Source organism: Dipodomys merriami, unplaced genomic scaffold (genome assembly GCF_024711535.1).
Source record: "Dipodomys merriami isolate MVZ:Mamm:240054 unplaced genomic scaffold, mDipMer1.0.p SCAF_8, whole genome shotgun sequence".
NCBI lineage: Eukaryota > Metazoa > Chordata > Mammalia > Rodentia > Heteromyidae > Dipodomys > Dipodomys merriami.
The window spans coordinates 58,678,945-58,706,864 of NW_027206401.1; the positions used below are offsets into that span (position 1 = coordinate 58,678,945).

Consider the following 27,920-nt stretch of genomic DNA (forward strand, 5'->3'; position numbering starts at 1 on the left):
CTAGGCCGAACCTCCAAATTGTAGGCGTAAGGAGCAGAGTGGAAAATTGTAGTCTGACAAAATAGCTACATTTAATTATGTCAAATTACATAGAATTTTCATCTTCCTCAGAGGTGCTTGATTTAAACTCACATCTGAAGGCACGTCTTTGGACTGTGCAACCTTCATTTCCAGTCAGGGAGTTAACAATGTTTTTCTGTGTTTAGGAATCCAGCACTGTAATGTCGGCAGATTTGGAAAGTTTGGGGGAGGGGCAGGGGGGCATCTTCAAGGAAAATGTCATTTAAAAGCCATCTTCATCTCAGGGTTTGGGGTTTTTGTTTTTTGGGGTTTTTTTTTGCTTTTTCTTTCTTTTCTTTTTTTCCTTTTGCCTCAAATGATGTGTGGCCAGGTATTTCTGCTTTGATACACAAAGTAAATACTTATCTTTCATTCCAGTGTCTACTTAAAACTCACTCTTCTAGGGAGCATCCTAAATGTCTCTTCGTGGAAGAGCCCATGAAAGGCCTGAGCTCTTCTAACTTCTAAGTCAGCTGAGGAGCAGTTTCTGCAGTAATCTAGCACTAAGATAGGATAGATACTTGCTTAGCTAGCTGGAGGGCAGAAATATCCAATGATCCACCTCCGTTCATGCAACGCAAGCTCGGTGAGCATCGCCATGCACACTGTCTCCCCCACCTCTTTTGGAGGAAAGTATCTTTAGTGGACCTTCTCCAAACAGATTGCAGGGCATTCCTGGAAGTTGGGAAGAAGGCTTGTGTGTGCTCTAGTCAAAATGGGACTTCAAGCCACCTGCTCCAGAGATTGAAGGTAGGAAAGGAAGTAACTCATGTGAGCATTAGAGAGAAGAAAGGTGGTTGCTTTCTTATTGCCACCTCTGAGCTCAGATACACAGCCAGTTCTTGCCTATGTCTGTCTTCCCAACCAAGCTTCAGTTCTTCCTTTTTAAAGTTTATGTTTTATTTACTTACTTATTTTTGCCACTACTGAACTTGGGTCCTTGCTCTCTTGTTTGGCCTTTTTTCTGAAGGCTGGCACTCTACCACTTGAGCCACAGTTTCCATTTGGGCCTTTTTGCCCAATTGGAGATAAGAGTCTCCCAGACTTGTCTGCCTGGACCGGCTTCAACGCATGATCCTCCGATTTCGGCCTCTTGAGAAGCTAGGATTACAGGCATGCTCACCAACACCTGGCCATCATTTCTCCCAAGAGCTTGACTAGAATTTCATCTCATTTCCACATACCTCAGAAAAAGCTTGGTCTATATATGAATTATCTACATAAATCACAATAAAGAAATCGTTGCTTTAATGGTGCAGTTTCCAGCACCACTTTTTCTATGTACAACGTGTTTTCCCCTTGGAGCAGCCCTAGCTCTTGGCCAGCTGGACTTTCACGCATGCTTCATGGGTTTGTCACCTCCCCTGTTCCGTCTTCATTCCACCGTGTGTGACCCCTGTGTGCAACATAGCACCTAGAGAATCACAGAGAAGGAACACACGGGCCTGAGTGGCTCCCAAGCCTGGGTACACAGAGCTTCTGTTTGCCTGGAGCCCTGTGCATGATTGGTATTGTTAAGTGTCAGTGTCTGGATGGCCTCTGGAGACATTTTGCTGCTGCAGAGATAAAGTCCTCTTCTTACCCAGTGAGAGCTTTATCTTTGCTGATAGCCAGGACAGCGCTAGAGAGAAGACCGGCTAAAAAGAGTCCATACGCATCTCTCCAGATGCACTGTCTTCTAAAAGAAAACCCTTCTACCCACCCTCTCCCTAAAGTCTGACTAACTCACTTTTTCTAATGAAGAAATAATAATGGCAACAGCTATAATAAACCACCCTTCTCAGAGAGAAGAACCTGTCCAGTGTTCCCTGGGGCACGTTATCTTTGCTAGCCCTCTCTAGGTAGTGCACCTACATCTGCACATCTGCTCCCAGATGTGGACCCAGCGTGGACAGCTGCCAGCCCAAAGCTGGCCCAAGGATTCACTCGCAGGAATTTGGAATTGAAATGAATAAACAATATTGCTCAGGATGGGAAGCCAAGCCAGCCAGCCAGAAAAGGGCTGTCATTACTGAACAGCCCAGCACCAGGCGATGAGAGGGCTGGGAAGCAGCGGGCAGAGAGACAAGAACGCAGCCTGCATGGGGTGCAGAGGGGAGTCCATACGGGGCCTGGGAAGGAGAGGCAGTGGGAGGTGGGAGAAGAAATCAAAAGTTCTAGCGTGACTTGCTCATTTTATGCAGCCTACAGCTTCTCCTGAAATTGGAGTCCTTCGAATCAAACTCCACTTGGCTTCATCCACCATGAGTGGATTTGTGGTCTTCACAAGGAAACGGGCCTGGTCACCTCCATTTCTTAGAGGGGAGAAAAGAATTAAGATGGCTAACTAGCAATCGGTGCGTGTGTGGCTCTTGGTTTTCATTGCAGCTGCTGCAGATTCCATAGTTTGTCCTCCCTGATTTTATTCCTCCACGGCTGCAATCACCACGCAGGTGCACCACCGCTCCCTGGATTGGATGAGCAGTCTTACGTGGGCTGAGTGAAGTCCATGAGCCACAGTCTGGTGTTGCTCACACTTTCTCCCAACTTAAGTCAGGGTAGAGACTGACAGCCCCGGCTCAAGACACTCTGCCCTATCTAATTCTCACTTCCTTCGAAGACAGGTCTGGAAATTAATACTTTGCCAACACAATCCCACAAGACAGGGAAGCATACATTTAATTTCAGTCACTTGGATTAAAACCTCCAAAGGAGATTGTTTGGCACATCGTCTGCCTTCAATAACTGTGAGTCTCTGTTGCTATATCCTGTCACCCACTACCACCTTGTAAACAATGGAAAAATCAACCACAAGACAGGTACTGGTGGTCCTCGCCTGTCATCCTAGCTACCTAGAAGGCTGAGAGCTGAGGGTCACCATTCAAAGCCAGCCCAGACAGGGATGTCTGTGAGACTCTTATCTCTAATGAACTGGCAAAAAAAGAAAGACAGAAGTGGAGCTGTGGCTCAAGTGGTAGAGCACTAGCCTTGAGGAAAAACAGCCAAGCAGGATCACAGAGGCCCTGAGTTCAAGCCCCAGTATCAGCACGCATGTGGGTGTGCGCACACACATGCACACAGACAGACAGACACACACACATTCTCTCTCCAGAAGCCCAGTGATGCACTGTGGTAACAGCACCCACCCATGTGTGCGCAGCTGCGGGGAAAGCAGGGCTGAGTGTGTGTTGCAGATGCTCCTGGGGCAGGGGGAGTGTCAGGTGCTGGCCGTACATCTGTCTTGGGGAGGTGAGTCTAAGCCAGGAAGATCTTAAACTCCATCTCACCCAACTGTCTGGGCTTGAAAGCAGCTCTCCAGCAATTCCAAGAATAATGAGGGAAACTAGGGAATGCTCTTTCTAATTCTAGTCTTAATATCCTTCTAAGCTAGGGAAGACTAGGATTGAAGAATTGTAGTTTTCGTGCTACAAATAGCCAGTATCCTGTTCTCTAATTTCTTTGAAACTTTCATTGAAAAGAGGAAATAATGGCCAAGGGCCAGCGGCCCACACCTGTAACACAATCTGAGGATTGCAGTTCAAAACTAGATGGATAGGAAAGTCCCTGAAACTCTTACCTCCAATTAACCACCCACAGTCCAGAGATGAGCTGTGACTCAAGTGATAGAGTGCCAGCCTTGAGCTTAAAAAGTTAAAGGACTCGCATGGAGTTTAAGCCCCAGTACCACTAGCACAGAAAGAAAGGAAGAAAGGAAGAGAGGAAGGGAGGAAAGAAGGATGGAAGGAAGGAAGGAAGGAAGGAAGGAAGGAAGGAAGGAGGGAAGGAGGGAAGGAGGGAAGGAAAGAAAGAAGGGAAAGAAGGAAGGAAGGAAGGAAGGAGGAAGGAAGGAAGGAAGGGAGGGAGGGAGGAAGGGAGGAAGGATGGAGGGAGGGAAAGAGGGAAGGAGGGAGAAAGAAAGCGGAAGGAAAGAAGGAAGGGAGGGAATTAGAAAGGAGGAAGGAAGGAAGGAAGGAAGGAAGGAAGGAAGGGAGGGAGGGAGGAAGGGAGGAAAAGAAGGAAGGGAGGGAGAGAGGAAGAAAGGAAGGAAGGAAGGAATAAATAGAGTAATTGTGAGGGCTGTTTTACAGCTCTGTAGTTATGTTTAACCATGACACTAAGATCTTCATACTAATCCTCCAAAGAACAAGGTTACTAGAACACAGCGGATTGTGGACTATTTGTTTTCCTAAGAAAAGATTGCCAGCATTCAATTTTCAGGCTGAAAATCTGAATGCCCTTGTTTCATGATGAAGACTTAGCCTTCACACGCTATCTGCAGCTAATTGGTGCCACAGATAAGTTGTACATAAACGGATCCCAACACTGGAAGTTTCTCCAAGTATACTTTATGAGAAACATGTGCACAAACAATGTATTCCCAGCATCCGAATGGATGAATTGTGAGGCTTTTACTTGGAAGCAACAGAAACCCAACAGGAAGGAGGGCAGGGGCGGTTTCCTGAATTCCTGGGGCAATTCCTTAGAGACGGAAAGGAAGTGCAAAACACTTGAGGGTGTTGCGGGCGGAAGTGGAGCTGGCCTCCGAGGGGATGCTTCTCGAGGATGGAGTCTGGTGGGAAGTGACCCCATCTCGCATTGCAGCTCTTGATGATCACAGATGGCCTCCATCCGTAGAGAGAGTGGTTCTAGTTCATTCCGATCTATTCATTCAAAAACTCCTGAAGAACAGCCCAAGGTGGTTAGTTCCCATCCCTTGACTAGACATTGGGGCCAAGAGGCTAGGTCTTAACACTGCCCCGCCTCCCATCTACAGACCACGCCCCCTAAAAAAGGAGAGGTGGCATGGCCAGGTACGTTGGGAAGGATTGCAGAAGCCAACTCGTCACCAGAGACAACAGAAAAGCTGAAGAAAATTAACTCAGCCTCAGTGCCACCGTCCTCAAAGGAAGAGTTCAGAATGAGCTCCTGAACTCTACATTGTCCATATACCGGACATTGAGTATCTACAGCTGTCACACGTCCTTCACAGACGGCTGCCATACAGTCATTTAACAAATACATGCCTTGAACTCTACCTGAACAGACCTAAATCACAGCAACAATGGGCCTCTCCCAGGGAGCCGGGGGAAGGCCCTCTGTGGAAAGCTGTCTGTGTCTGAAATTTCTTTAAGAAATAAGCAGACTGAGCACCCACAACTGAAGCACACATCTGAAATACAAAAGACTGCAAAACGGAATCCTCCTTCCTCACCCCCAACCCCGCCATTCTGTATTCTTTTATTTCAACTTATTTTTCCATTTATTTTTGTCAGTCATGGGGCCTGAACTCGGGGCCTGAGCACTGTCCCTCAGCTCAAGGCTAGCGATCTACCACTTTGAGCCACAGCACCGCTTCTGGCTCTCTCTGCTTATATGGTGCTGAGAAATCGAACCCAGGGCCTCATGCATGCGAGGCAAGCACTCTACCACTGAGCCACCTTCCCAGCCCTTTCAATTTATTTTTGTGCTGGTACTGGTGCCTGAACTTGGGGCTTTGGAGCTGTCTCTTAGCTTTTTTGCTCCAAGCTGGCATTCTTGCCACAATGACATGTTTTTTTTTCCCTTTTAAATAAAGGAATGCTTATGCCACCAACCTCCCTCCATTAGTTGTTCTAGAGGAGTTTGATCATACCATGTCCACACATGTACAAAGTATATCACAATCAACCTCACCTCTTGTGTCCCTTACTCTCCTTTCCCCTTCTTACAACAGGGGTCTTTGTTCTATATTCACCAATGCAGACTACTTAGACCACCTTCGTCCTCATGAATCTTCTGCTAGAATCTACCCCCTCCCCAAAGTGCCAGTCTTATTCTACCATTTTTTTTTGTTTCTTTGTTTGGTCATGGGGCCTGAGCTCAGGACCTAGGTGCTGGTCCTTTAAGTTTTCTGCTCAAGGCAAGTGCTTTGCCACTTGAGCCACAGCCCTATTTCTGGTTTTCTGGTGCTTCTTTGGAGATAAGAGTTTCAGGGACTTTCCTGCCCAGGCTGACTTCAAACCACAATTCTCAGATCTCAGCCTCCTGAGTAGCTTAGGATCACAGGCGTGAGCCACCAGCGCTCAGCTATCATTTGTTCCTTTCAATATGTATTCATTGCACCGATGTCTTACCGTGGCACTTTGGACAAGTGTGCTTTGCTCAGGATAACTGTCTTCATTACTTTCTCTTCCTTACACCCACTTTCATGACGCATCCTAGGCTCTCTTCATATAGAATTGCAATGTATTTTGAAATTATTCAGCCATCCTTTCTTTTTCCTTCCCCTCATCCTCCTAACTAGAACCATAGTTAGAATCATTGTGTGTGTGTGTATATGTGCGCGCATGTGCACATGTGCTTGTACATGTCCACTGAAAATCTATACTCTTCAGGCCCAACTTCTACATGTGAGCAAAAACATACGCTCTTCAGCATTTTGAGTTGGGCTTCTCTTGCTCAACATAATGTCCATCAATTCCACCCATTTTCCTGCACAATAAATCATGTTTGAGGGGTAAGTAACAGTCCATGGTATAGATGTACCATATCTTGTTTATCTCTTCACCTGGTGCTGGCAGCTTGGCTGATTCCTTGTTTAGCTCTTGCCGGTGGCACGACAGTAAACACAGGTGTGCAGGTGTCTTTGTTCCATGTTTATTTACACTCCTATGGATACCCCTACTATGATAACGGCAGGGACCTAGGGCAGGTCTGCTTTTAGTTGTCTGAGGACCCCCATACTGACCTCCATAGTTTTTGCACTAGGACAGAAAAGACCTGGAAGAATATTATTTCCCAACCACTGTCCCACTCCTACTCCAGCTGAAATTCTCAGCAAAAAGGAATATTTATGACACATATTTCTTCCCCAAAAGTAACTTCATTAGTTCAGCCTCATGAGCAAGGCATTCTCAGATGGATGAAGAGTAAGAAGAAGAGCCTTTTGGAAGAGCCATGAACAGGGGAGCGAGTCGGAGGTGTGAGGAGGAAAGAGTTCAGCATGAGGATGTGGGAGGAAATGCTTGCAGCGCTGGGCAAACCATCTCATTTTGTAAAATATTTCTGCTCTCTTAAAGAAAGCAGACAGTCATTCTGTGGTTTGCATACACAGGTATCATGAGGAAATAAAAACACAGGACACATGATAAAGCAGAAAAAGAAAATCATTTTCATGGCGGGGGGGAACACAACTTTTCCTCATTTGGAACATTCGGTTTATAGTGGTGTGTGTGTGTGTGTGTGTGTGTGTGTGTGTGTGTGTGTGTGTGTGTGTGTGTGTGTGTGTGTGTGTGTGTGTGTGTGTGTGTGTGTGTGTGTGTGTGTGTGTGTGTGTGTGTGTGTGTGTGCGCGCTTGAAGTTTGCAGTGTTCTTCTTTCAAAGACTTAAAGTCTATGAATTTACCCCTGCAAGGCTCTTGACTGACACACCTCTGTGATCTTATGCTTTCAATATTTAGTAACTGCGTTTACATTTTCTTTCTGGTTTCACAGTTACAAAGCTGGGTGATTTCTTTCTTTCCAAGATGCCAAGACTTTGTGATGTGGTCAGAGGATATGATTGTTAGGAATACTCCTTTGGAAGGTCAACGTTATTTTAATTCATGCCCTGGGATGTGATCAAGTCTTAACTGCTTGTGTATACTTTAAAAGCTTCTATAGTCTCTGTGGAGACATAAAAGCTTAAAATATATTATTTCTATTGATCCAACTCTATTGCTTACATAGTTAAAACTATCATCTTTTATTGTGATCCACTTCAATGACTAAATTGAACGTAGAGTATGAAGTTACCTCATACACCTGTTTTGTCCATATCTGAACTTATGAATTATTGCTTACATTTTAAGGCTATACATTTGGGACACAAAGGATTTAACTGCATACTCTTGCTGTGAGATGCTGATATTAAATGCACATTTCCTCGTTGTCCATTTTGTCCAATGTGAATTACAACACATTTGCTCATTTTCTTTTTGATCTAGTATTTTCTCCATCTTCAAATTTTAAGCTTTCTAGAGCAACCTATTGGAAGATTCTTCCTGATGAATTAGTTGGATTTTTGTTTCTTAACCCATTCTAGTCTCTTTTTGTATTTTTTTTGTCAGTTGTGGGGCTTGAACTCGGGGCTTGGGCGCTGTCCCTGAGCTCTTTTACTCAAGGATAGCACTCTACCGCTTGGAGCCACAGCACCACTTGGAGAAGAAATAGAGACTCGTGGAGACTCTTCTGCGGGGGCGGGCTTCAAACTGCGATTCTCCGATCTCAGTCTCCTGAGTAGGATTAGCGGCATGAGCCATTGGCTCCTGGTCTAGTCTTCCTTTTTAACTAGGAAACTTATCTCATTACATATCTTGGTGTGCATTCATTGTACAAGGGGAGTTCATGTGGTATTTCCACGGTCTCTTGTTTTGTTGACCCTTTTTTATTCTGGTTTCCTCTCTTTGCTTTATAAGAGATTTGTTTATTTGCTGGTGTGTGTGTGTGTGTGTGTGTGTGTGTGTGTGTGTGTGTGTGTGTGTGTGTGTGTGTGTGTGTGTGTGTGTTGAATGCAGGGTCTGTTTCTTCAATAACTTTGTACATAAAACTCTAACCCACTGCCTGGACCCCAGTATCCACCAAATGTGTGTGGAATAAATTAATTATGTATAACTTGAGAATTAATGTGGACAATATAAAATATGCACACTGCTTTTAATTATTAGTGGTTAATTTCAGGAAGTATTTTAAATGAAAACTCTAAGCTGGGTGCCAGTGGCTCATGCCTGTAATCCTAGCTTTTCAGGAGGCTGAGATCTAAGGATTGAGGTTCAAAGCCAGACTGGGCAAAGGAAAAAAAAATCTGTTCTACTTGAATTAACCAGAAAAAAATAAAAGCCAGAAGTGGAAGTGTGGCTCAAGTGCTAGAATGCCAGCCTTGAGTAAAAATTGCTAAGGGAGAGTGTCCCAGGCCCTGAGTTCAGTACCCAGTACTGGCACCAAAACCAACAGATTTTTTAAAAAGCGATCAAAGTTAACAGTAGATTAATGAAGATAAACTCTTTATTGAGATGAAGCATTTAGAACCTGGAACTCCAGTTGATAAATCTCCTATTCCAGTCTTTATCAAGTTAAGTCATATTTACAATCCCCTTTTCCCCCTTTTTCTAACCCAGAGCCTTTACGTCACCAAAAAATGAGTTTAAGCCCATTATTTATACACATGCATTAATCTGTTTGTATTCTACTTCCCAGTCTCTCTAGCTATAACTTCTTTTTTCTTATTCTCACTGTTCTGATCACCAATATCTCAGAGGGCCCTAGAGGTCGTAAGCCTCAAACCATCTATCCACATGTTCTGTGACTTCCCAGTTGCTTATCTCCTCCTGCGTCACACTAGGATTTCCCAGGGGCTGGTCCTGGGATTTCTGCCGAGGATTTCTGCACAAGGTTTCATCTTCTATATGTCCGTCCACTAACCTATCACTTGTGTCCCCAGGCATTCTGGGAGCAGGCAAAAGTCTGAGAAGCAGCCACTGGCAGAGCTTGAGGTCCACTAGCTGTAGTGTGTGTACTAAGGTGCTGGGGGACAGTGTGTGTCTGGACCCTCTGTGCTGGTATGGAACCCTTCTGGGATTAGCAGCAACCCTAGGGAACAATGGGGCAGGGGGGTGGGGGGGAAGTTATCTGAACAAAGACAGCACTGTTACCAGATAACTGGGCAGAGACACTGACCACCAGAAAACACACGCATCTGCGGGCGAGCGACAAGTCAGGCCTTACTTTACACTGAATGTGTACCTTCTGTAGGCCTGATTCTGCAAATCCACCATTTTCCAAGTGATATGACTTAAACTAAGGGGTCACTTTCTAATCTAACTCGTGTGTGTGTGTGTGTGTGTGTGTGTGTGTGTGTGTGTGTGACTTAAACTCAAGGCCTAAGTACTGTTTTTTTCTCAAGGTTGGCACTTTACCACTTGAACCATAGCTCCACTTCTGGCTTTTTGCTTAGTAAATGGAGGTAAGAGTCTCTCAGATTTGTCTGTCCAGGCTGGCTTAACCACGATCCTCAAATTTCAGTCTCCTGAGTAAACTAGGATTACAAGCATGCATCACTGGTGCCTGGCTTTTGCTCCATTCTCTTATTTTTACAATATGGAATATTTTTTTCGTGTTACAATGTCTTTGACAATTACACAGACATTATGCAGATGTTTTGTGCTGAAGACTGAGTTTGGTACAACTACAGTCATAAATGATGTCAACCAATAGCAAAATAGTCTCATTTGTATCATGACATTAGGACTCGTGGGAGAGGAGGGTGTGTTGACTGCCATTAGGCTTCCGGTTCTGCTGGGCCAATCACATGACTGCAGAGTTCTTTCAGGTGGCCTAGGCATTTGATGGGGAACATGGCCAAGCCAAGGTGCTTAGGAAGCCTAGGCATCTTGCACTCAGATGTGCTGTGGAGTGAGCCAACTGGATTCCCTAAATCTTTTTCATTTTCATACTTGTGGTTGACACACAACATCTTTTCCCATCTTGTACTGTACATACAAGTTGAAGCCAGCCCAAGTGGAAAAGTCTGCAAGACTCTTATCTTCAATGAACCATCAAAAAGCATGAAGTGGAACTGTGGCTCAGTGGTACAGCACCAGTCTTTAGTGAAAAAAACCAATAAGGTCTTGGGTTCAAGGCCCAGTACTGGCATGTACACACACACACACACACACACACACACACACACACACACACACACACACACACACACACACACACACACACACACACAATCCCATAGGTTTTGCCAACACCCCACCAACTTGGCCATGAAAAACTAAACCAAATGCACCTAAATTAGAAAATTATCATTTGTAGGGTAAATATTTTAATTTAATACTTTAATTCAGATTTAATTAATAACAATCAATTATTTTTAAAAAACTTTTTTATTACAGGACAAAGAGGATACACACAACCTGAAGACAATTGGACTTTGATTTATTGAATATTACCGGGCACCTATTTACAGACATAATTGAGTAGAATTTATAAGAATACCATATAGAATATTTTAAAAGTGAATTGAAAACACCCTTAATGGGAATCATTGGGTCATCATTTCTATTAATACAAGAATTTCAGCTCTTCAGCCAATATCCATGATAGATCATTTCATAAAAAATAATTTCAAAAGATGAGTCTGAGGAAATAAAAAAAAATCAGAAAAATATCTCCATATCGAGTAAGAATCTTCCTGTTTTTCTGTAAAAAAAAATTAAAACACTTGTAAGCAAACATTCTTTGTTACCTGTAGGACTATGTTCTTTAAGAATATTTAATTTTACAGCACAGAAAAGCAATTTTATTCATATTTCCAGCATTTTAAATGTAAGAAAAGTTGAAAAGCAAATGTGCTATCCAAAGTGAAACCCAACATCAAAACACGACTTGAAAAACAGTGCAATGGGCCTGGCCATCTTACTCAAATGCTTCACATGCATGCCTGCGGACGGAACACCATGAGTGCAAGAGAACGGAAGATCTTTAATCTGCCCTAAGTGTGACTTGCTGTAGAAGCTGCAAGCTGTTCTCCCAGGCATTATGAGGCCATCAGAAGGACAAGTTCTGGACCTGCCTATCAGAACACTCTGGGTACAAGGCCTGGCAGCCCTAACTTACAATGATAACCTAGTCCCCTAACAACAGCCTAGACCCCTAAGGATAACCTTGACCCCTAATAATATTCTCAGTACACAAGTACCCAAGACACAGGGATCCTGGTAGCACAGTTTTTGCAATTTGCACAAATTGAGAACACACAGGATGTGTTATTGTGTGGAGCTCAATCTCCTTTTGCTTTGGAAAGTTTATGGTGCTTTAAAGTGTACTGCTATTATTACTGCAGTTTAGATATTTAAATAAAAGCATCAAATCCTATCTACTCATTTTGAAAACTTCAAAATCAGAGTGTCAGCGATACACAACTTCTGTCTTAAAATTATGAAAACCAGGAAATTCCTAATGAAATTTTTGTTAGAACGGCACTGATACAAGGTTTGGTAGTCATGATTTAATCAATATGAATAAATATCATTTGTGATCTCATATTTAAAAAAAATCTATAAGCCAGCATTGTGACACATGCCTGTAATCCCAGCCCTTGAGGAATTGAGACAGGAAGATGGGCTACATAATGAGACCATGTCATTAACAAACAAAACAACAACAACAACAACAAAATTATTCGGCAAAGAAGTTCTAGGAATGGTGGTTATGTTGGGTTTGTTTTCTGTTTTGGTTTGAGTTGTTTAAAGTTGCTCTTAAAAGCTCTTGCTTAACCACTCTATTTATCAGATAATATAAAGGTAAATTTAAGAATCTTTATGGATCACAATATAAAATAATTGGAGCCTAAGGTAATAGTACTTAAAGGGTCATTTTATTTTTATTATCTCCAAATAGTAGTAGAAGGGGGGTTCAATGTAACATGCCCCTTTTTTATATGCAATGTATCCATCAGCGCCCTCCCACCCTGCTCCCCAAGACTCCTACTTCTAATCTCACGTGTGAACATGAACAGCTTCCTGGTGTTCATTTGTTCACCATCTGACCACTGTTTGAAAGGTTCCCATGTTATCTCCACTGCAGTCAGCGTGGCTGTGTACAGAAACAGACCACGTAACACACACACGCCCTGTGTTCCACTCAAGGTCAATGCCCTGGTTGATGCTTGACTTCTTTTTTCCTTACCTACACATTTTTGTTCTAAAAGTTGCTACCCACTGGCACGCGAGCCGGTGAGGACTGCTACACCTCGGAGAAGAGGACGCGATGTGACACACTCGGGGCACGCTCACGCTCACTCTCTCAGAGTGCACCGCTCCTACCTGTGTGCTCAGTAGTTGATCATTTTCCGAAGGGCATCGTAGCACTTCCATTTGTCAGGGATGTAAAACGGCTCAAAAATGTGGGGGAAGGGAGTGTCGTAGCCACACACTCTGGATATAGGAGCCTCTAAGTTCAAGAAACATTCTTCCTGCAGAGAAGAACCGAGACAGGACAACTTTAACATGCTCTTTTTATATTGTTAGCGAGAGAAATAGTAATAGCCAGGCACTGGTGGCTTTTGCCTATGATCTAGCTACTACGGAAGCTGAGAACTAAGATTGTGGCTCAAAGCCATCCAAGGCAGAAAAATCCCAAAGACTCCTCTCTCCAACTAGCTAGCAAAAAAAACCCAGGAGTGGAGGCATGGCTCAAGGGTAGAGCACCAGCCTTGTGCAGAAAAATGCCAAGCGAGAGCTCAAAGCTTGAACTTCGGTTCAAGCCTTAATACCTACACAAAACAAGCAAAGGAAAAACGCTAACAACACAATCACACCTACGGAGATGAGCAATGAAGTGACTTTTCCTTTAAAAAGCATGTCACAAGGAGCATGCGCTCATGGTCCATGATTCCTTGAAACACGCTTGTATATATATTTATGCGCACTGAGAACACAGCACGGTGCGTGGCAAAGCCAAGTAGGACACAAATTACCAGCGAATGTTCACAGTGGCTCACACTGTGGCTTGAGAGGAGGGATTGCGCTTCTTGGTTCCATCATTCTCCAAGCTGGTAAAATGGATGTGCCTCGCTTCCACAATACACGCCTGTAATTCCCCTGCGGCCCAGATGGACTGAACGGTCAGGGCCCTCTCCACTGCCCGGGTCAATTCCCCTTTTCACCTGGGAGAGCAAAAGCTCCCGGTGGACAGAGGTCTGGCTTCAGCAAGGAAGAGCTGACCTTTAGTACAACTGTGTGGGGACATCATTTGATGGGGGAAGTGTTACACAACTTTTATTAAAAATCCTAATATATGAAAATTAAAAATTTGAAAGTTTTAAAGCCAGACTTGTACATATAAAACTTTAAAGATCACATATATCTTTAAATACATAGTTTTATTTTTTTTAAAGTAAACAGAGTAAGTTTATTTAAAAAGAAAAGGAAAGAAAAGTTAGTGAGAGCAAACTCTCTCAAGGAGGGAAACCCTAGTGTGCAAACAATACATATAATTTTAAAATACAAAAATTAAAAGAATGTATAACTTTAAATATATATATATATATGTTTGTATGTGTAAATTAAATTTTTATTTATTTTGTATATGCCTGCATGTTCTGTGTCTTGAACTCAGGGCTTGGGCACTGTCCCTGATCTCTCTTGCTCAAGGCTGGCACTCTACCACTTGAGCCACAGCACCACTTCTGACTTTTGGCTAGTTAACTGAAGATGAAAGTCTTATGGACTTTCCTGCCTGGGCTGGCTACAAACCATGATCCTCAGATCTCAGCCTCCTGAGTAGCTATGATTAAAAATAGATATTTAAAAAAGTCTACCAATCAATCAATCAATCAATCAATGGATAGATATGTATTTAAACTAGTCAAAGGAAAATGTTAAATTAAAACCCTAGGTTTTAATTTACATATTAATACACGGCTTGTTTCACAAAGGATTTGAGGAGACTTAAGTTTTCTTATATCTTGTACTATTTTTTAAATCACTTGAGCAGACATTTCTACCTGAAGAAATCCTGAAACCTTGCACTCAATCTTCAATCCCAGTGTGATTTTTGTTCCCCAATGATAAGTATAGTAAATGCCCACGAAACCATCTAGCACCCAAGGACACAAACTGAACATTCCCAGACTCTCCTTCACCCATTACCTGCTGTGATGTACAGCATCAGTCACCAAATAAGAACTGCATTTTCCAGCAACCCAACATCTCTACCAGCAACACTATAAATTTAAAATGCACACAACTTCAAGAGTGACCTAAGACATTCCACTTCTCACTAAAACGAGATGACAGATTGGGTGAATTGTTTGCTCACTGTAACCTGTAATTTTTAGAGCCTGAAATGATCAATTTCTTAAGCATATTGCTCTTTGTAAACAAATTATCTATGGACACTGCAACATACAGAAGACTCAAAGGCAAAAATAGTTTGCTAACTGCTTTTAATTTTTGTACCTGGTATAAAACAACTCTTCTTTCAAACTAGTAACTTGGAAGGCTGGCATGTGTGTGTGTGTGTGTGTGTGTGTGTGTGTGTGTGTGAAACAGTCTGGTATGTGTGTGTGTGTGTGTGTGTGTGTGTGTGTGTATTGCAACCACTCCACTTAGCACCATGACTAAAATCACTGGGCTGAGTTTCTGTCTGCTGACAATGCTGCTAACCCCTCAAGAATGTGAGGGCCTCTCCGGCAGGAAGGCATCTGTAAGACATCTGTGAGTTCCCCGCCACACAACACCTGCCTGCAGTGGCGTCTGACCTCCAACAGTGGCTTCCCCTTTGCAGCTGGGAATCCAAAGCTGGGAAAAGATTCCCCTTTGTACGGTACATATTCATTAATTCAGGTTTTATGAGACAGGAAAATTGAACTGAAATGAAATAAAAAAGTGAAAAACTGATTTGTGGTGTGTGTGTGTCTGTATTGGGGCTTGAACTCAGGGCCATTCGTTCTCACTTCGCTTTTTTGCTCAAGGCTGGCACTTCTGCCACATGAGTCATACACCTCCAGTTATGGCTTATTGTTGGTTAATTCAAGATAAGAGTATCTCAGACTTGTCTTCCCTGGGCTGGTTTCGAACCATAATCCTCAGATTGTAGATTCTGATATAGCTAGGATTACAGTCACAAACCACCAAGTGCTCAGCTGAAGAATCACTTCCTTTTGTGAAGTTCTAGTTTATGTTACTGTGATTTGATAAGTAAGGTTCCTTAATTCAGAAACAATTATTGTAAATTATATGGAATCTAATGACTATAAAGTATTCCTATAAACATATAAAACATATTGTAAAAGTCATAAAGGAATTCAAAAATACACAGCAAGGAGACCATGAATGGGTTTTTCAATTTTATAAAGATATACCAGGTGATACAGGTTGAAATTCTAAGTCTTTGCTAGCTAAAGCATGTTAAAAGAGCCATTAGTTATTTCTTCCTTGGAGTTCAGTTAAAACTTGTTTTAAAGCAACTGGAAAAACTAAGCGGCTACCAAGTTTCTTCCCACTGAATTTATTTCCATGCAATGGTGTTATGTGTGATTTTCTTTGAGCAACCATGAAAACTGGTCACCCTTGTTCAGGCTTGGTTTTTCCATACAGAAGCTACACGCACGCACATACACACACACATGCATGGCGTGCACACACACACACACACACAAAGAAATGCTCAAATCTCGTTGAAAGATTTACATATTTGGGCCCAAACTGAATCCTTAACAAAATATTGTTCTCTCCTGTATAACCACATGACACTGTAACTAGATTTTGTACACAATCCAGATTAATCACAATCATGTGTTCCACTGGTCGCCTAAGGACACTTGCATTTTTAAAATTATGTTTGATGATTTTTCTTGATTCAGAAACAGTAAGTGCATAGGAATTAAATAAGGGTTTGGAGGATGCATGTTAAGTCTAGGGCATGAGCCAAGGTAGGCAGTGCTTATACTGGGCCTTTCTCTCTAGAGAGCTGGTGTGTGATCAGCTCCATTCATGTGACAATGTGACCAAGAGACCCATGTAGACAGAGAAGAAGCCAGACAGGAGTCAAGAGAATCATTCTTCCCATGATTTGGGGTTCAAAGTATCAGCCAGGAGGTAGTGAGAATGATCAAAAGCAAACCTCCAAAACCACTGTAATGACTACTTATGTTATGTTGCAGTGCAATATGTATTTTCACATAATCTGGTCCCTAAAGTAAACTATATTCCTTCCAAAAGGTGAAACTCCAGAAGTGACGTTTGAATTTCCTTCTGAATGCACTCTGAGAATTTTTCCCCTAAATAAGTGAATAGTAAGATGGGCGATCAGGACCTCTGTCGGAGGAGCTCGCCCACAGTGCAGCAGTCTTCAGTTCTTTCCTGCAAATTCTGGGGTATTCATTTTGAGACTAGCAAAAACAAGGAGGAAATAAATTAGGAAAAAATTTTAAATGGCCAAATAGAAGACAAGCCAAGATGATCAAGAGTCTACAGAGAACTTTGAAAGACTAAGTAATACCAAGGAAGGTAGAGGCTGTGGCAGGGAAAGACACTGGGAAAAAAGCCGGGCAAAGGAGCTCACACCTGTAATCCTGGCTGTCAGGAGGTTCAGCTCTGAGGCTCATCAATCAAAGCCAGCCCACACAGAAAAGTCCTTGAGGCTGCTTCATCTCTGTTTAATTGGCAAAAAGACACACAAGTGGAGGAACTGTGGCTCAAGGGAAAGAGTGCCAGTCTCAAGCAAAAAGAAAAAAAACAAGAGTGAGAGGGTCTAAGTTCACTAGTATACACACACACACACACACACACACACACACACACACACACACACACACACACACACACAGAAACTAATAGCAAATTGATATAAGATGGGAACATACGAAGCAAAACCCAGATGACCCTGAGTACTGGGAGCTATCCTACACGATTTATGTGAGCATAACTCAAATTGTTTATATGTTAGCCATCTGGATGGCTATATGTATTATAGCCAGAACAGGAAGCGAGCAATGCGAAATAGTTCCAAATCATTGCAATCACGGACACAGGCAAAATACATTATCTTCATTTCGCTTTTTTCCATAACAAATTACAAATTTATCTTTTTGCTTTTGAAAACAAAATATAATACCAAAATTAGACGGCACAGAAAGTCTTCAAGTTTTTAATTTTTTTGGGGGGGGGGGTCTGGTTGTGGGGCCTGAACTCTGGTCCTGAGCACTGTCCCTCAGCTCTTCAGCTCAAGGCTAGTGCTCTACCACTTGAGCCACAGCACCACTTCCAGCTTTTTACTTTTTGCTTATGTGGTGCTGAGGAATCAAACCCAGGACCTCATGCATGCAAGGCAAGTGCTCTACCACTGAGCCACCTTCCCAGCCCCAAGTTTTGTTTTTTTTTTAAAGCAGGTAAGAGAGAATAAATACAAATTAAGAGATTTTGATCCATCAGTGTTTAGGAGAAATAAAATATTATTGAGGTGAAAAGTAAGTACAGTGCCTTTACTCCTACATAAGTTGAATGCATCCCCTAGTGCTCCTGTGCTGGAGACAGCTCCTTCATTCTTACACAAGAGTATTTGGAAGACACACTTTGGGGAGGTGATGAGGGTTACAGAGCCATGCCCCCCCCAGCAGTGCTGGGTTTGTAAGGAGAAGCAGCGACCCTTGCTCAGTGTTGATGTGAGGCTCTGATATAGCCATGAGCCTTCACCAAATGCCAAAAAGTGTTGCCCTAAAGAAACTGAATGACCCAGCCACCAGAACCAAGGGCCACATAAACATCCTTCCCTCACCAACCACCCCATCTCTTTTACGACAGTAACCGAGAGCAGGCTAGGACAGTTACATGTCCAATGTGCTGTGCATTTAGTCAATCACTCCACACCTGTCAATTCTTAAACTCAAAACATCAAAACACCAAAATATCAAGTCCACCCATCAGCCATTCATTTACCTGTCACTGTGCCACAGGGGTTCTACCACGGAGAAAATCCCATGCCTCAGACATTCCACACAGTACCTTCAGTCACCATTAACAAATCTGTCGTTACGGAAACAACGTACAATGTAATTGGCGCAGCACAGAATTTGGAATTCTATCTGAAGGACATTTTTATTCTAGGATTTAACCACTCCAAGCCCCTATTCACACAACAGTGAAAGAAAGAAAAAAGAAAGGGGGAGGGGGGAGAGGGGGAAGGAGAGAGAGAGGGAAAGGGAGCGGGAGGGAGGGAGGGAAGGATTTTAAAATTCTGTATTACTGATTTTTTCCTATTGTTTTGTAACTGTATTATCTTGTTTATTTGCCTCTTTAGATTTTGTTACCATGAAAAATATACTACATGGTCTTGTGCCTGACATATCACATGTCACTAAGTTTTTTTGTTTTGTTTTGTTTTTCAGATAGAGATTTTCCAAGTTAAAGGAATCCTTTACTTCTAATACAATACAGGGCATTTGAATTTGTGGACCAGGAATGCAGTCATTGAAGACAAGATTCAGGTAAGCAAAATAGTAGAGCCTGAGAAGCAATATCCCATGTAACACTGTGCCTGAACTTACTGAACATTTATTAAGCCTTAAAAAGTATATGCTTAAGAAAGTATATGTGACCTTTTCCGCTTGACTCATACATATACTAAATATTACAAGTAAGGGAAACCATGGGACCTATGTTTCTTTGGGCCTGGCTTACTTCACTTAATATAATTTAAAACGAGCTTTACAACGTCGGTGCGGGGGGGGGGGGGGGGGAAGGTGGGGAAGGAGAAGGATTGGGATTGGGGGGGAGGGGGAAGGCTGGGAAGGGATGTGAAGGGTAAACAAAGGAGGAGGCTGCAATGCTTGGTAAGAAATGTACGCATTATCCTGCCCATGTAATTGTAACTCCTCTGTACAGTATGTTCACAAATAAAATTAAATTAAAAAAAGAAAGTATATGTGTATATATATGAGTATATATCTGTGTGTGTGTATATACACACACACACACACACACACACACACACACACACACACACACACACACACACACACACACACACACACACACATATATTTATAATATGTACCACCTGAAAGGAAAGACAGGATGGAAGGACAGACAGAAACTCTTAGACCACAGGGTCCAGTGCTGCCCCCTAGTGGAAATTGAGGAACTTGGGCACTAATTGCTAGTTCCTGGTGCTGCAATAAAATCAGGAGCTTTAGAAATAGTTAACACACTAACACACACACACACACACACACACACACACACACACACACAGAAAACATACTTTTCATGCCATAATACTACATAAAACTGACAAGGCAGCTAGAGAAAAGTTATGAGTAACAGAGTCCAATAGGTAAAAGGATACAATCAAGGTACACAAGCTTTGAAAACTAGAGTCAAGAATAAAGACCACACACGACCATGTTATATTTTTAAAGTAGTTTGTTTTCTTTTTGTTTGTTTTTTAGTTTTAATGCAATCCCAGGCTCGTGTTTCTTTCTAAGAACCATTTTGGAACAGTTTTTACTTACTTCTTCTAATGACAGAAAGTTGGCTAAAGCCCACTATGCAAGACTATCGACCATCTAGAGTTGGAAAAGCTGGGAAGAAAAGTTCAAAATAAGAGAAGAAAATTCCAGATCTTTCCTAGCCTAGACATGTTCTCTTTTCTTATAGATGGCACAGGCTGATAAAATTCCTTCCTTTTTTTCTGAACAAAGTTACTAGCTAGTTGTTTTTGTTTTTGTTTTTGTTTTGTCGGTCATTGGGCTTGAACTCTGGGCTTGGACACTATCCCTCAGCTCTTCAGCTCAAGGCAAGCGCTCTACCACTTGAGCCACAAGGCCACTTCTGGTTTTCTAGTGGTTTATTGGAGATAAGAGTCTCATGGACTTTCCTGCCTGGGCTGCTTTGAACCGTGATCCTCAGATCTCAGCCTCCTGAGTAGCTAGGATTACAGGCGTGAGCAACCAGCACCTGGCTAGCTAGTTTTTTAAGCACTAATGGGATGATAGGAAAAAGAAGGAAGCTGCCATGAGAAACACAAATCAACACAGGCCTATGCTGCCTATAGGGTTACGTGACCCTCAGGATTTTGTGTTTCTGTAAAGAGAACTATCCTGCCACAAGTTCATTTCAAAGTAAAAACTCATGAAATTAATTTTTAGGTCACTTTGCAAATAAAAAGGGCTAGCTTTGATGTCAAGTAATCATGATACCCCTGTGACAATTTAACTAATGAGAGTATATGTTCTTTCAGGGAAAGGAGTAAAATAAATCATGTAGTAACCACTGTACAGCCATAGAATTAGTGTTTCTCTCCCCCACCCCTTGGAAGAAAATGTTAAGTATGTGATGAGTAAATATGCTAAACCTTAAAACTAAATCCTATCATCACTTAGTCTTCATCAATTATTAAATTAATCAAACTAGAGATTTTATTTCTAGCTGTGCAAGAGTTAACTTCTAAAAATGTAAGAACTAAGCTAGTAGTCCGAAATGACATGCTTTTGATGGTTAATAGGCAATGAACTTAGAGGCATATGTTTATTCCCCATTATGTAAGGTTCCATGTCACTCAGCTTCCAAATATTATCACAGAATATTTGTTTTAAATCTGCCATGAAAACTTGCCCGTTGTTAAAACACGAATTTCAACAGATGAAAAAAAAGCAACTCTGGTGTCTTGAATCACACTTTCTCAGTAAATGAGTCATAGACCTGAAGAGGCAGAATGCCAGCAGCTCCAAATTAATTTCATTACTAAATTACATAAATACAATGTTACCAGTGTACCATATTATGTTCATTTCAGTTAATGGCTTAAACATATGTGTATCCCATTCTCTACATATATGCATACCTATAAATTTAATTATAAAATTAAGGTTTCAAAAGATAGAATCCAGAATCAATAACTTGTTGTCAAATCATTAGGATAATGTCCCTAAATGATAGTTATTTATGTTTAATTTTCTAATATAACATATGAAAAGTAAACCACAAATGTTTTTGATAAAGGTCTGATGATTTTTAAACACAGCTGAGAAAGTGGAGTTGTGGGTAACATGGTAAAGTACTTGCTAGCTTTGAATGAAAAGGTCAAGTAAGACCTCAAGGCTCAGAGTTCAAATCCCAGTATCAGCACTAAAATGAAAGAAAAATAACCAAAACATTGTTGAACCAGTAAGTAAATAAAACAATACATGAATAATACGATTCTAGCCAGACTTGTATAAAACCTGAAACATTATTGTAAAAGCCAAACTATTTTAGCAAAGCTTCTAGGTATAAAATTATAATCTTGACTAAATAAAAATGTGTCATCTCTACTGCTTAACTTCACCAAAGTACTTCAGTGTCTACTGACTTTTTCTAAGTTCCATTTCTCTTTCTTTAAATGCAAATCACTATTGATTCTGTATGATTCTTTCCTAAGATTTCTTTCGGCTAGCTAGAGAATGGAACTGAATCCAAAATTGGATTTTTCACTTAAATTCAGTTTCCATTTTTAAAATGAAAGCTTATTTTCTGAAGTTAGAAAAAAAAACATCATTTCTGCCCTAAACGGGTTCTCTGGACACAATCTAACTACTCTAAAACAAAGTTGGACAATATTATTAAAATATGCATAAACTTGCTTCACAGACTGTTCTGACTCGGTATATGTGTTCACATAAAGCTGTCTATGAATTGATACATACATTGCCTGTTGCAATGAGAGTAGCAGAAATGTTTAAATAGAAACCTAACATTAAGTTAATAATTGACTTGTTAATCTAGAAATCATTGTTAATAGTTACAGAGCTTGCAGTTGCTCCTCAAAACTAGTTTTCCTAATTTTGCTGTTTTAAAAAGAAGAGAATAAAAAGCGAAGAAGTAAAACTTATTCCTGTCATTTAGAACTTTATCTAAAATTGCTTGAAAAAAAAAACCTCTATGATTCCCAGGAGTCACACTTAAATGTTTTAAACTATTTAACTCACTTCCATTTCCATAAATCTTAAGTTAGCAATCAGGCACGTGAAGCCAAGCAATGCTTCTAAACCATTCTGGTTTCTAAGGTTAAACCTGTCAAGCTTCATGTCTGCTTTTAAATTTTGCCCACATACTGTCCTGAGCGCACGGCTTTCACCTGAAGAACAGAAGCAGCTGCAGGAATGGAAAACACAGCTCAGTAACTCTTGCTGCAACACACTCCGTTTATTTAGATGTCTGGGGGCTGTAAAAATGGAAAGTGTACAGTTTCAATTCTTGAGATACCCAATGCTTAAGGGTTCACATATTAAAAATGTTGGGAGCTACGATGTGATGGGGAAAATCCTTTCTATTCAAGAAAGGGGGAGAAAGTAGGCAATGCTCTCAAATTTCCAGAGCCGCCGAAGCTTCTCAATTTTTATAGTGGAAATTCTTCCTATAGACGAAGGCGAGGACTTGAAAGGGGGATCGCCTGAGATGCAGAGTCCTAACTACAAACATAAGGGCCGTCCGGCCGCAGCTCACCTCTGGAGCAAGCTGCCCGCCGTAAGGTAGGATTTCTGGTTTCCTTGGCAGCAGGATATTTACAATACTCCTGCAAAGTGATGTGGGATGATCCTACCAAGCAAACTGTTTTTCTGCTTGTTTTTACAAATATCTTTTCATGTCGCACCACCAAACAGAAGGCAGCGATCATTCCTGCCGGAGGCGACCTGATGATTCCTTTGTCTCTAACAGGAAATTCACGGAGTTCAGATGTGTGCAGGGCTGAAACTACGTGAAGAGGACTGTCCTGAAGATTTGTTGTCATCTCACCTTGGCGACCTGCTTTAGAGTTTCTAGCCTAATTACAAACTGAAACTACTAAGAGAGTGATGTCTCACTTGCTATGTCTCTTGACAAAGCATGAGAAAAGTCAAAACAATGTTAAAAAATTTTCAAAGATGACTAAGATATTTGCTATCTGATAAATCATACTCTTGATGAAATATTAACGGTGGTTTTTATTTTTCCTTAACAACATTTTTTTCCTTCAGTTTAAAACATGTTCAATTTTTTGCATTGCTGTTTATGTTTCAAAGAATGTCAAAAAGAGCTCACTGAACATACAAAGGGGGAGGAAGGCTCTGCTTTCTTCTGTCTATGTAATGTTAAGGGCTATGCCAGTGTTCCGAGTGTCACAGCCACGACCTTTAACGTTTGACTTTGTTGATTGAATTAATCAAGTTCGTTTTCATGAGCTTAACTCTGATCGCTAATGACTGCAATTCCACTAACATAATACAGCAAACATAAACGTTAGATGTTATCATGAATTATTATGTAAATGTAGCTAAAACCTTGACTCCCCCATTACTGTTGACTGAACACCATTAGTAAATTCATCCTTGAAGTTTAATAATAGAACAAATTAACAAAGCAAACAAATCTGTGGTAGAAATAACTGATCCAAGTAAAAAAGCTTGTAAAAGTTCTCATTATGTACAACTACTTAACGATTAAAAAGGAAACAAACAAACAGGCCTTGGCCAAGGTGGGGAAGTCTCATATATTTTCTTCTTTACTATCTTTATATACAATCTGTGATTTTTGCCTTTAAAAGGGTTGGTACTTCTTCAGAAGGAGTTTTTGGTTTGCAAGTGTTCAGGATTTGTATATATACATGTTCATGCTGGAATTTTAAGAATCAGGAAATATTTCAGAATTAGGAGGAGAAAATGCCAGCTTCATTTTTAAATTCTAATTGGGGAGATGCGGTGCTGATAAGATAGACGCAGCTCTGTAAACATTTTCACAGTCTGTTTGCTGGTTCCGTGGAGAAAATGTCTAATAAATGTGGTAAAACCATAGACTCCTTAACAAAGGGCTAGTTAGGGACTGGGATCTTACTGTGGATACCTTTACTGTTATAAGTGTAAAAATATAAAATTAGAAATGTCTAGAGGCACTTCCAGTTAATAATTTCAGGTGAACAAAATTTTCAGCTCGTGTACAAAGGTAATAAATAATCACATAGTTTACTTAGATGGACCACAGCATTTATTTTCTTAGAAATGTCTTATGTACTTACTTGATCTGAACCACCCAAACGCAGGCAGGTTCTAGTAAAAGTCTCACAGGATTGATTCAACTGTGAAAATTGTAGAGATTTATCTATGTGTCACAGGTCCAAAGGAATTCATGTATCAAGCACCCAGGACACACTCAAAAAAACCAATGTATCACATTATACATGTGTTGGCCCGAGAAACAGCATGGAGAAAGAGAAATATTCATAGAATTATCCAAAGGCATCTGGGTTGAAAAGAAGTATCTGCACAGATACAAAGAACCAAAAGCAAGACTAACTAGTAACCAGATAACAGAATTTAATAAGAAGCACATATAACTTTTCTATCATCTCAGTTAATCATTTCAACACTTCTGTGTGGTAGGGGCAGTGGAGGGATCGAGGCTGGGAGAGATGACAAGGTGACCTGGAACAAGGCACATGCAGTGGACAGGTATTTGTAGCAGCATTCCTGGTTAATCCCAGGTGCACTGCAAAGTCTTTATTGAGATGTAAGTGTTGGGGACTCTGTTTTTACAGAAGTTAGTGTACCAGTTGTGCCTGTGGAGGAAAAACTGTTACCACCATCTTGTTGATCTCAAATCGGGTCAAGATTTCTAAATGTTTATAACAAGTCTGGCACTTTGGTAGCTCCTGCAGTGGGGAAGACATGGGTCTCTTTCATTAGAATCACAGCACAATCAGCTTGGATTTTCAGAGGGAGGTAGAGCAATTTCTGGGATGATGCCCCTCACATGGAAATTTGCTTCTAATGAATTCTCAGCAGTTCACTTAAGTGGAGGTCCTCTGAGCCCACTTGAACTCAAAAGCTGACTTTCAATTCTCAGGAAAACTTGGATGTTCGACTTACGGTGAGCTGTAAGTTGAAACTGTAAGTTGTATGTGTTTGTGCATTGTGTGCATGCATTGTGTGTGCATATATGTATGTGTGTGTGTGTGTGCCAGTACTTGGGCTTGAACTAAGGGTCCGGGTGCTGTCCCTTAGCTTTTTTGCTCAAGCCTAGTGCTCTACAATTGGAGCTTTTGGGTGGTTAATTGGAGATGAGAGTCTCATAGCTTTATGGCTGGCTTTAAACCCCAATCCTCATATCTCAGCTTCCTGAGGAGCTAGGATTACAGGCATGAGCCACCAGTGCCAGCTTACAATTTTTAAAAAATAACCAGTGATGTGCTTCATTATGATATTCAACTTTGTAATTTATTTCCTTATCTGTGATGAATCTAGATGAATGTATGCAGCTAGGTACATTGATTAAAATAACAGTTTTTTGATAAGACTAGAGAAATATATTAAGTAGACATCATTTTGAAATCTTACACTTAGTTTTAACAGGAATATTAAATTTAATACACTCCTCACGGTAAACATTTTATAGATATTTTTAAGGATAACTCGTTTTGTAGGACTCTAATACTATATGACAAAAATTTTTTTTAATTAAATAAGTATCTCAAGAATAAAATTAAATTCCCTATTTTGCAATTTAAATGACAACCAAGAAAGCTATTGCAATTAAAGCAATCTCAAATTAAAATGGAAATAAAGCCACAGTCCAGGGTCTTATCCTGTCGTTCTTAGACAGGCTTCAGTTAGTGGCTTTGGGCACAGCCCCCGGCAGGCGCAGCGTTTACTAAGGAGCTGTGCACCTTCCTTGGAGGTGGAAGTGGTGTCGAGTGGGTCTGGCCACACACAGAAGGCCCAATCCCCATCCATGGAAGCAAAGGAGCCCCAGGTGTCTGGGACAAGTACTTCGATCTGCCCTGGGAAAGTATAACTTTAAACAATGTTATTAAAAATTCTACGTGTACCAAAGAGCACCACAGGTGCACACCAGTAATCCTAACTGCACAGCAGGCTGAGACTTGAGGACTACAGTTTGAATTCAGCCTGGCAGGAAAGTCTGGGGGACTCTTATCTCCAATAAACCACCCAAAAGCCAGAAATGGAGCTGTGGCTCAAGTAGTAGAGCATCAACCTGGAGCAAAAAAGCTAATGGACAGTGCCTAGGGCCTGAGTTCAAACCCTAGTACTGGGGCGCATGCCCACATGCATGCACACAGACACAACACATGCATGTGCTCGCACACACATGCACACACGTGCACACACATCAAGATTTATCAAACATTTGAATTTCATCATTTTCAATTCCCAGCCCCCTCCTCAACAAGCATGCTTGTATTTGACCTAACAAATCACCACGCCACAAGGATTTTCCTTAGGTTTCCTCCAATGCTAATTATGCAGCAAATCTAATTAAGTTCATATAATTCACTTCAGCAGTAGGTACTTCAGTTACTGCAGAGCTGCCAAAGGGGATCTGGAGTGCCTCTTCTCCCTCCAAAACAATCAGAGCACGGGCCAAACTGATAACCATTAAACACAGCTGCAGAGCTAATGTACGTCTTGGCCCAGCCAATGCACTGTTCACACATCAGTCTGTGCCTTGAGCAAGTTCAGACTCAGGACTACTGACAGCAAGCTCGCATTGCTATGATACGAGATCTATGGGTATAGATGGAGATGGGTATGAAGTTCTTTGTTCCATCTAGCACAGCTGGAGTAGATTTTTATATGCTCTGAGTTTTTGCTACTTAAAAATTTATACTCGCTGGGTACTGGTAGCTGCTCACTAGGCTGAGATCTGAGTTCAAAGCCAGCAAAGGAAGCAAAGTTCATAGATTCTTAACTTCAATTAATCACCAAAGTAGCACAAGTAGAAGTATGGCTCAAGTGGTAAAGACACCCTGGAGTGAAAACACTAAGGGACAGCACCTAGGCCCTGAGTTCAAGCCCCAGGGCCAGCATCAAAATAAGAAAGTTTTGTAAAGTATACTGAAGTTCTGAAAATTTCCAGTATTGACAAATACATTGATCAACACATTACATCTTGTCCATCATATGAATGTGTGCTGGAGAACGTACTCAGGGAAAAATGACCACATTTAACATCATTCCTAAAGAAAATCACAAAACTGTCCTTATTATAAACACTTTGCTTTTGTTTGCAGTCTGTAAGAGTGGAAAATGAACTTAAGGCTGGAAAAATAAAACTTTGGTTTCATTACTTCAGATACGTTCACATGGAAGGAAGTGCTTTGCAGAGGGGGTCTGGGAATGGGGTAGGCTGCTGGATGTGGGGAAGGCCTTGGCCAATCCTGCACCGCCCCCACCCCCAAAACCCTCAGGTCACCATGGCAACCATCCTTCCTCTATCAATACAGAAATGCTGTAAGGGCTAGTATTCTGGAGGGGGAAAAAAACTATTTCCTTTTCTGTGACGATAACAACATGATCTCGTTTCAAGACTAAATATACGTCTTCCT

General features: G+C 41.4%; 1 protein-coding gene and 1 long non-coding RNA gene across 3 annotated transcripts in view; one reads left to right on the forward strand and one right to left on the reverse strand.

The window, feature by feature from the left end:
- Positions 1-12,886: 12,886 nt before the first annotated feature.
- Bckdhb (branched chain keto acid dehydrogenase E1 subunit beta) overlaps positions 12,887-27,920 on the reverse strand; it is a 184,439-nt gene continuing 169,405 nt past the window's right edge. For both annotated transcript variants that reach the window (XM_070010169.1, XM_070010168.1), the window contains one exon: positions 12,887-13,035. In XM_070010169.1, the coding sequence (XP_069866270.1) occupies positions 12,895-13,035 (141 nt within the window). In that variant the 3' untranslated portion in view covers positions 12,887-12,894. The remainder of the gene's footprint in view (positions 13,036-27,920) is intronic.
- On the forward strand, positions 18,740-23,391 carry LOC138819234 (uncharacterized). Its single transcript, XR_011369374.1, has 3 exons — positions 18,740-19,050; positions 22,965-23,073; positions 23,261-23,391. It is a non-coding gene; the product is annotated as an uncharacterized lncRNA (long non-coding RNA).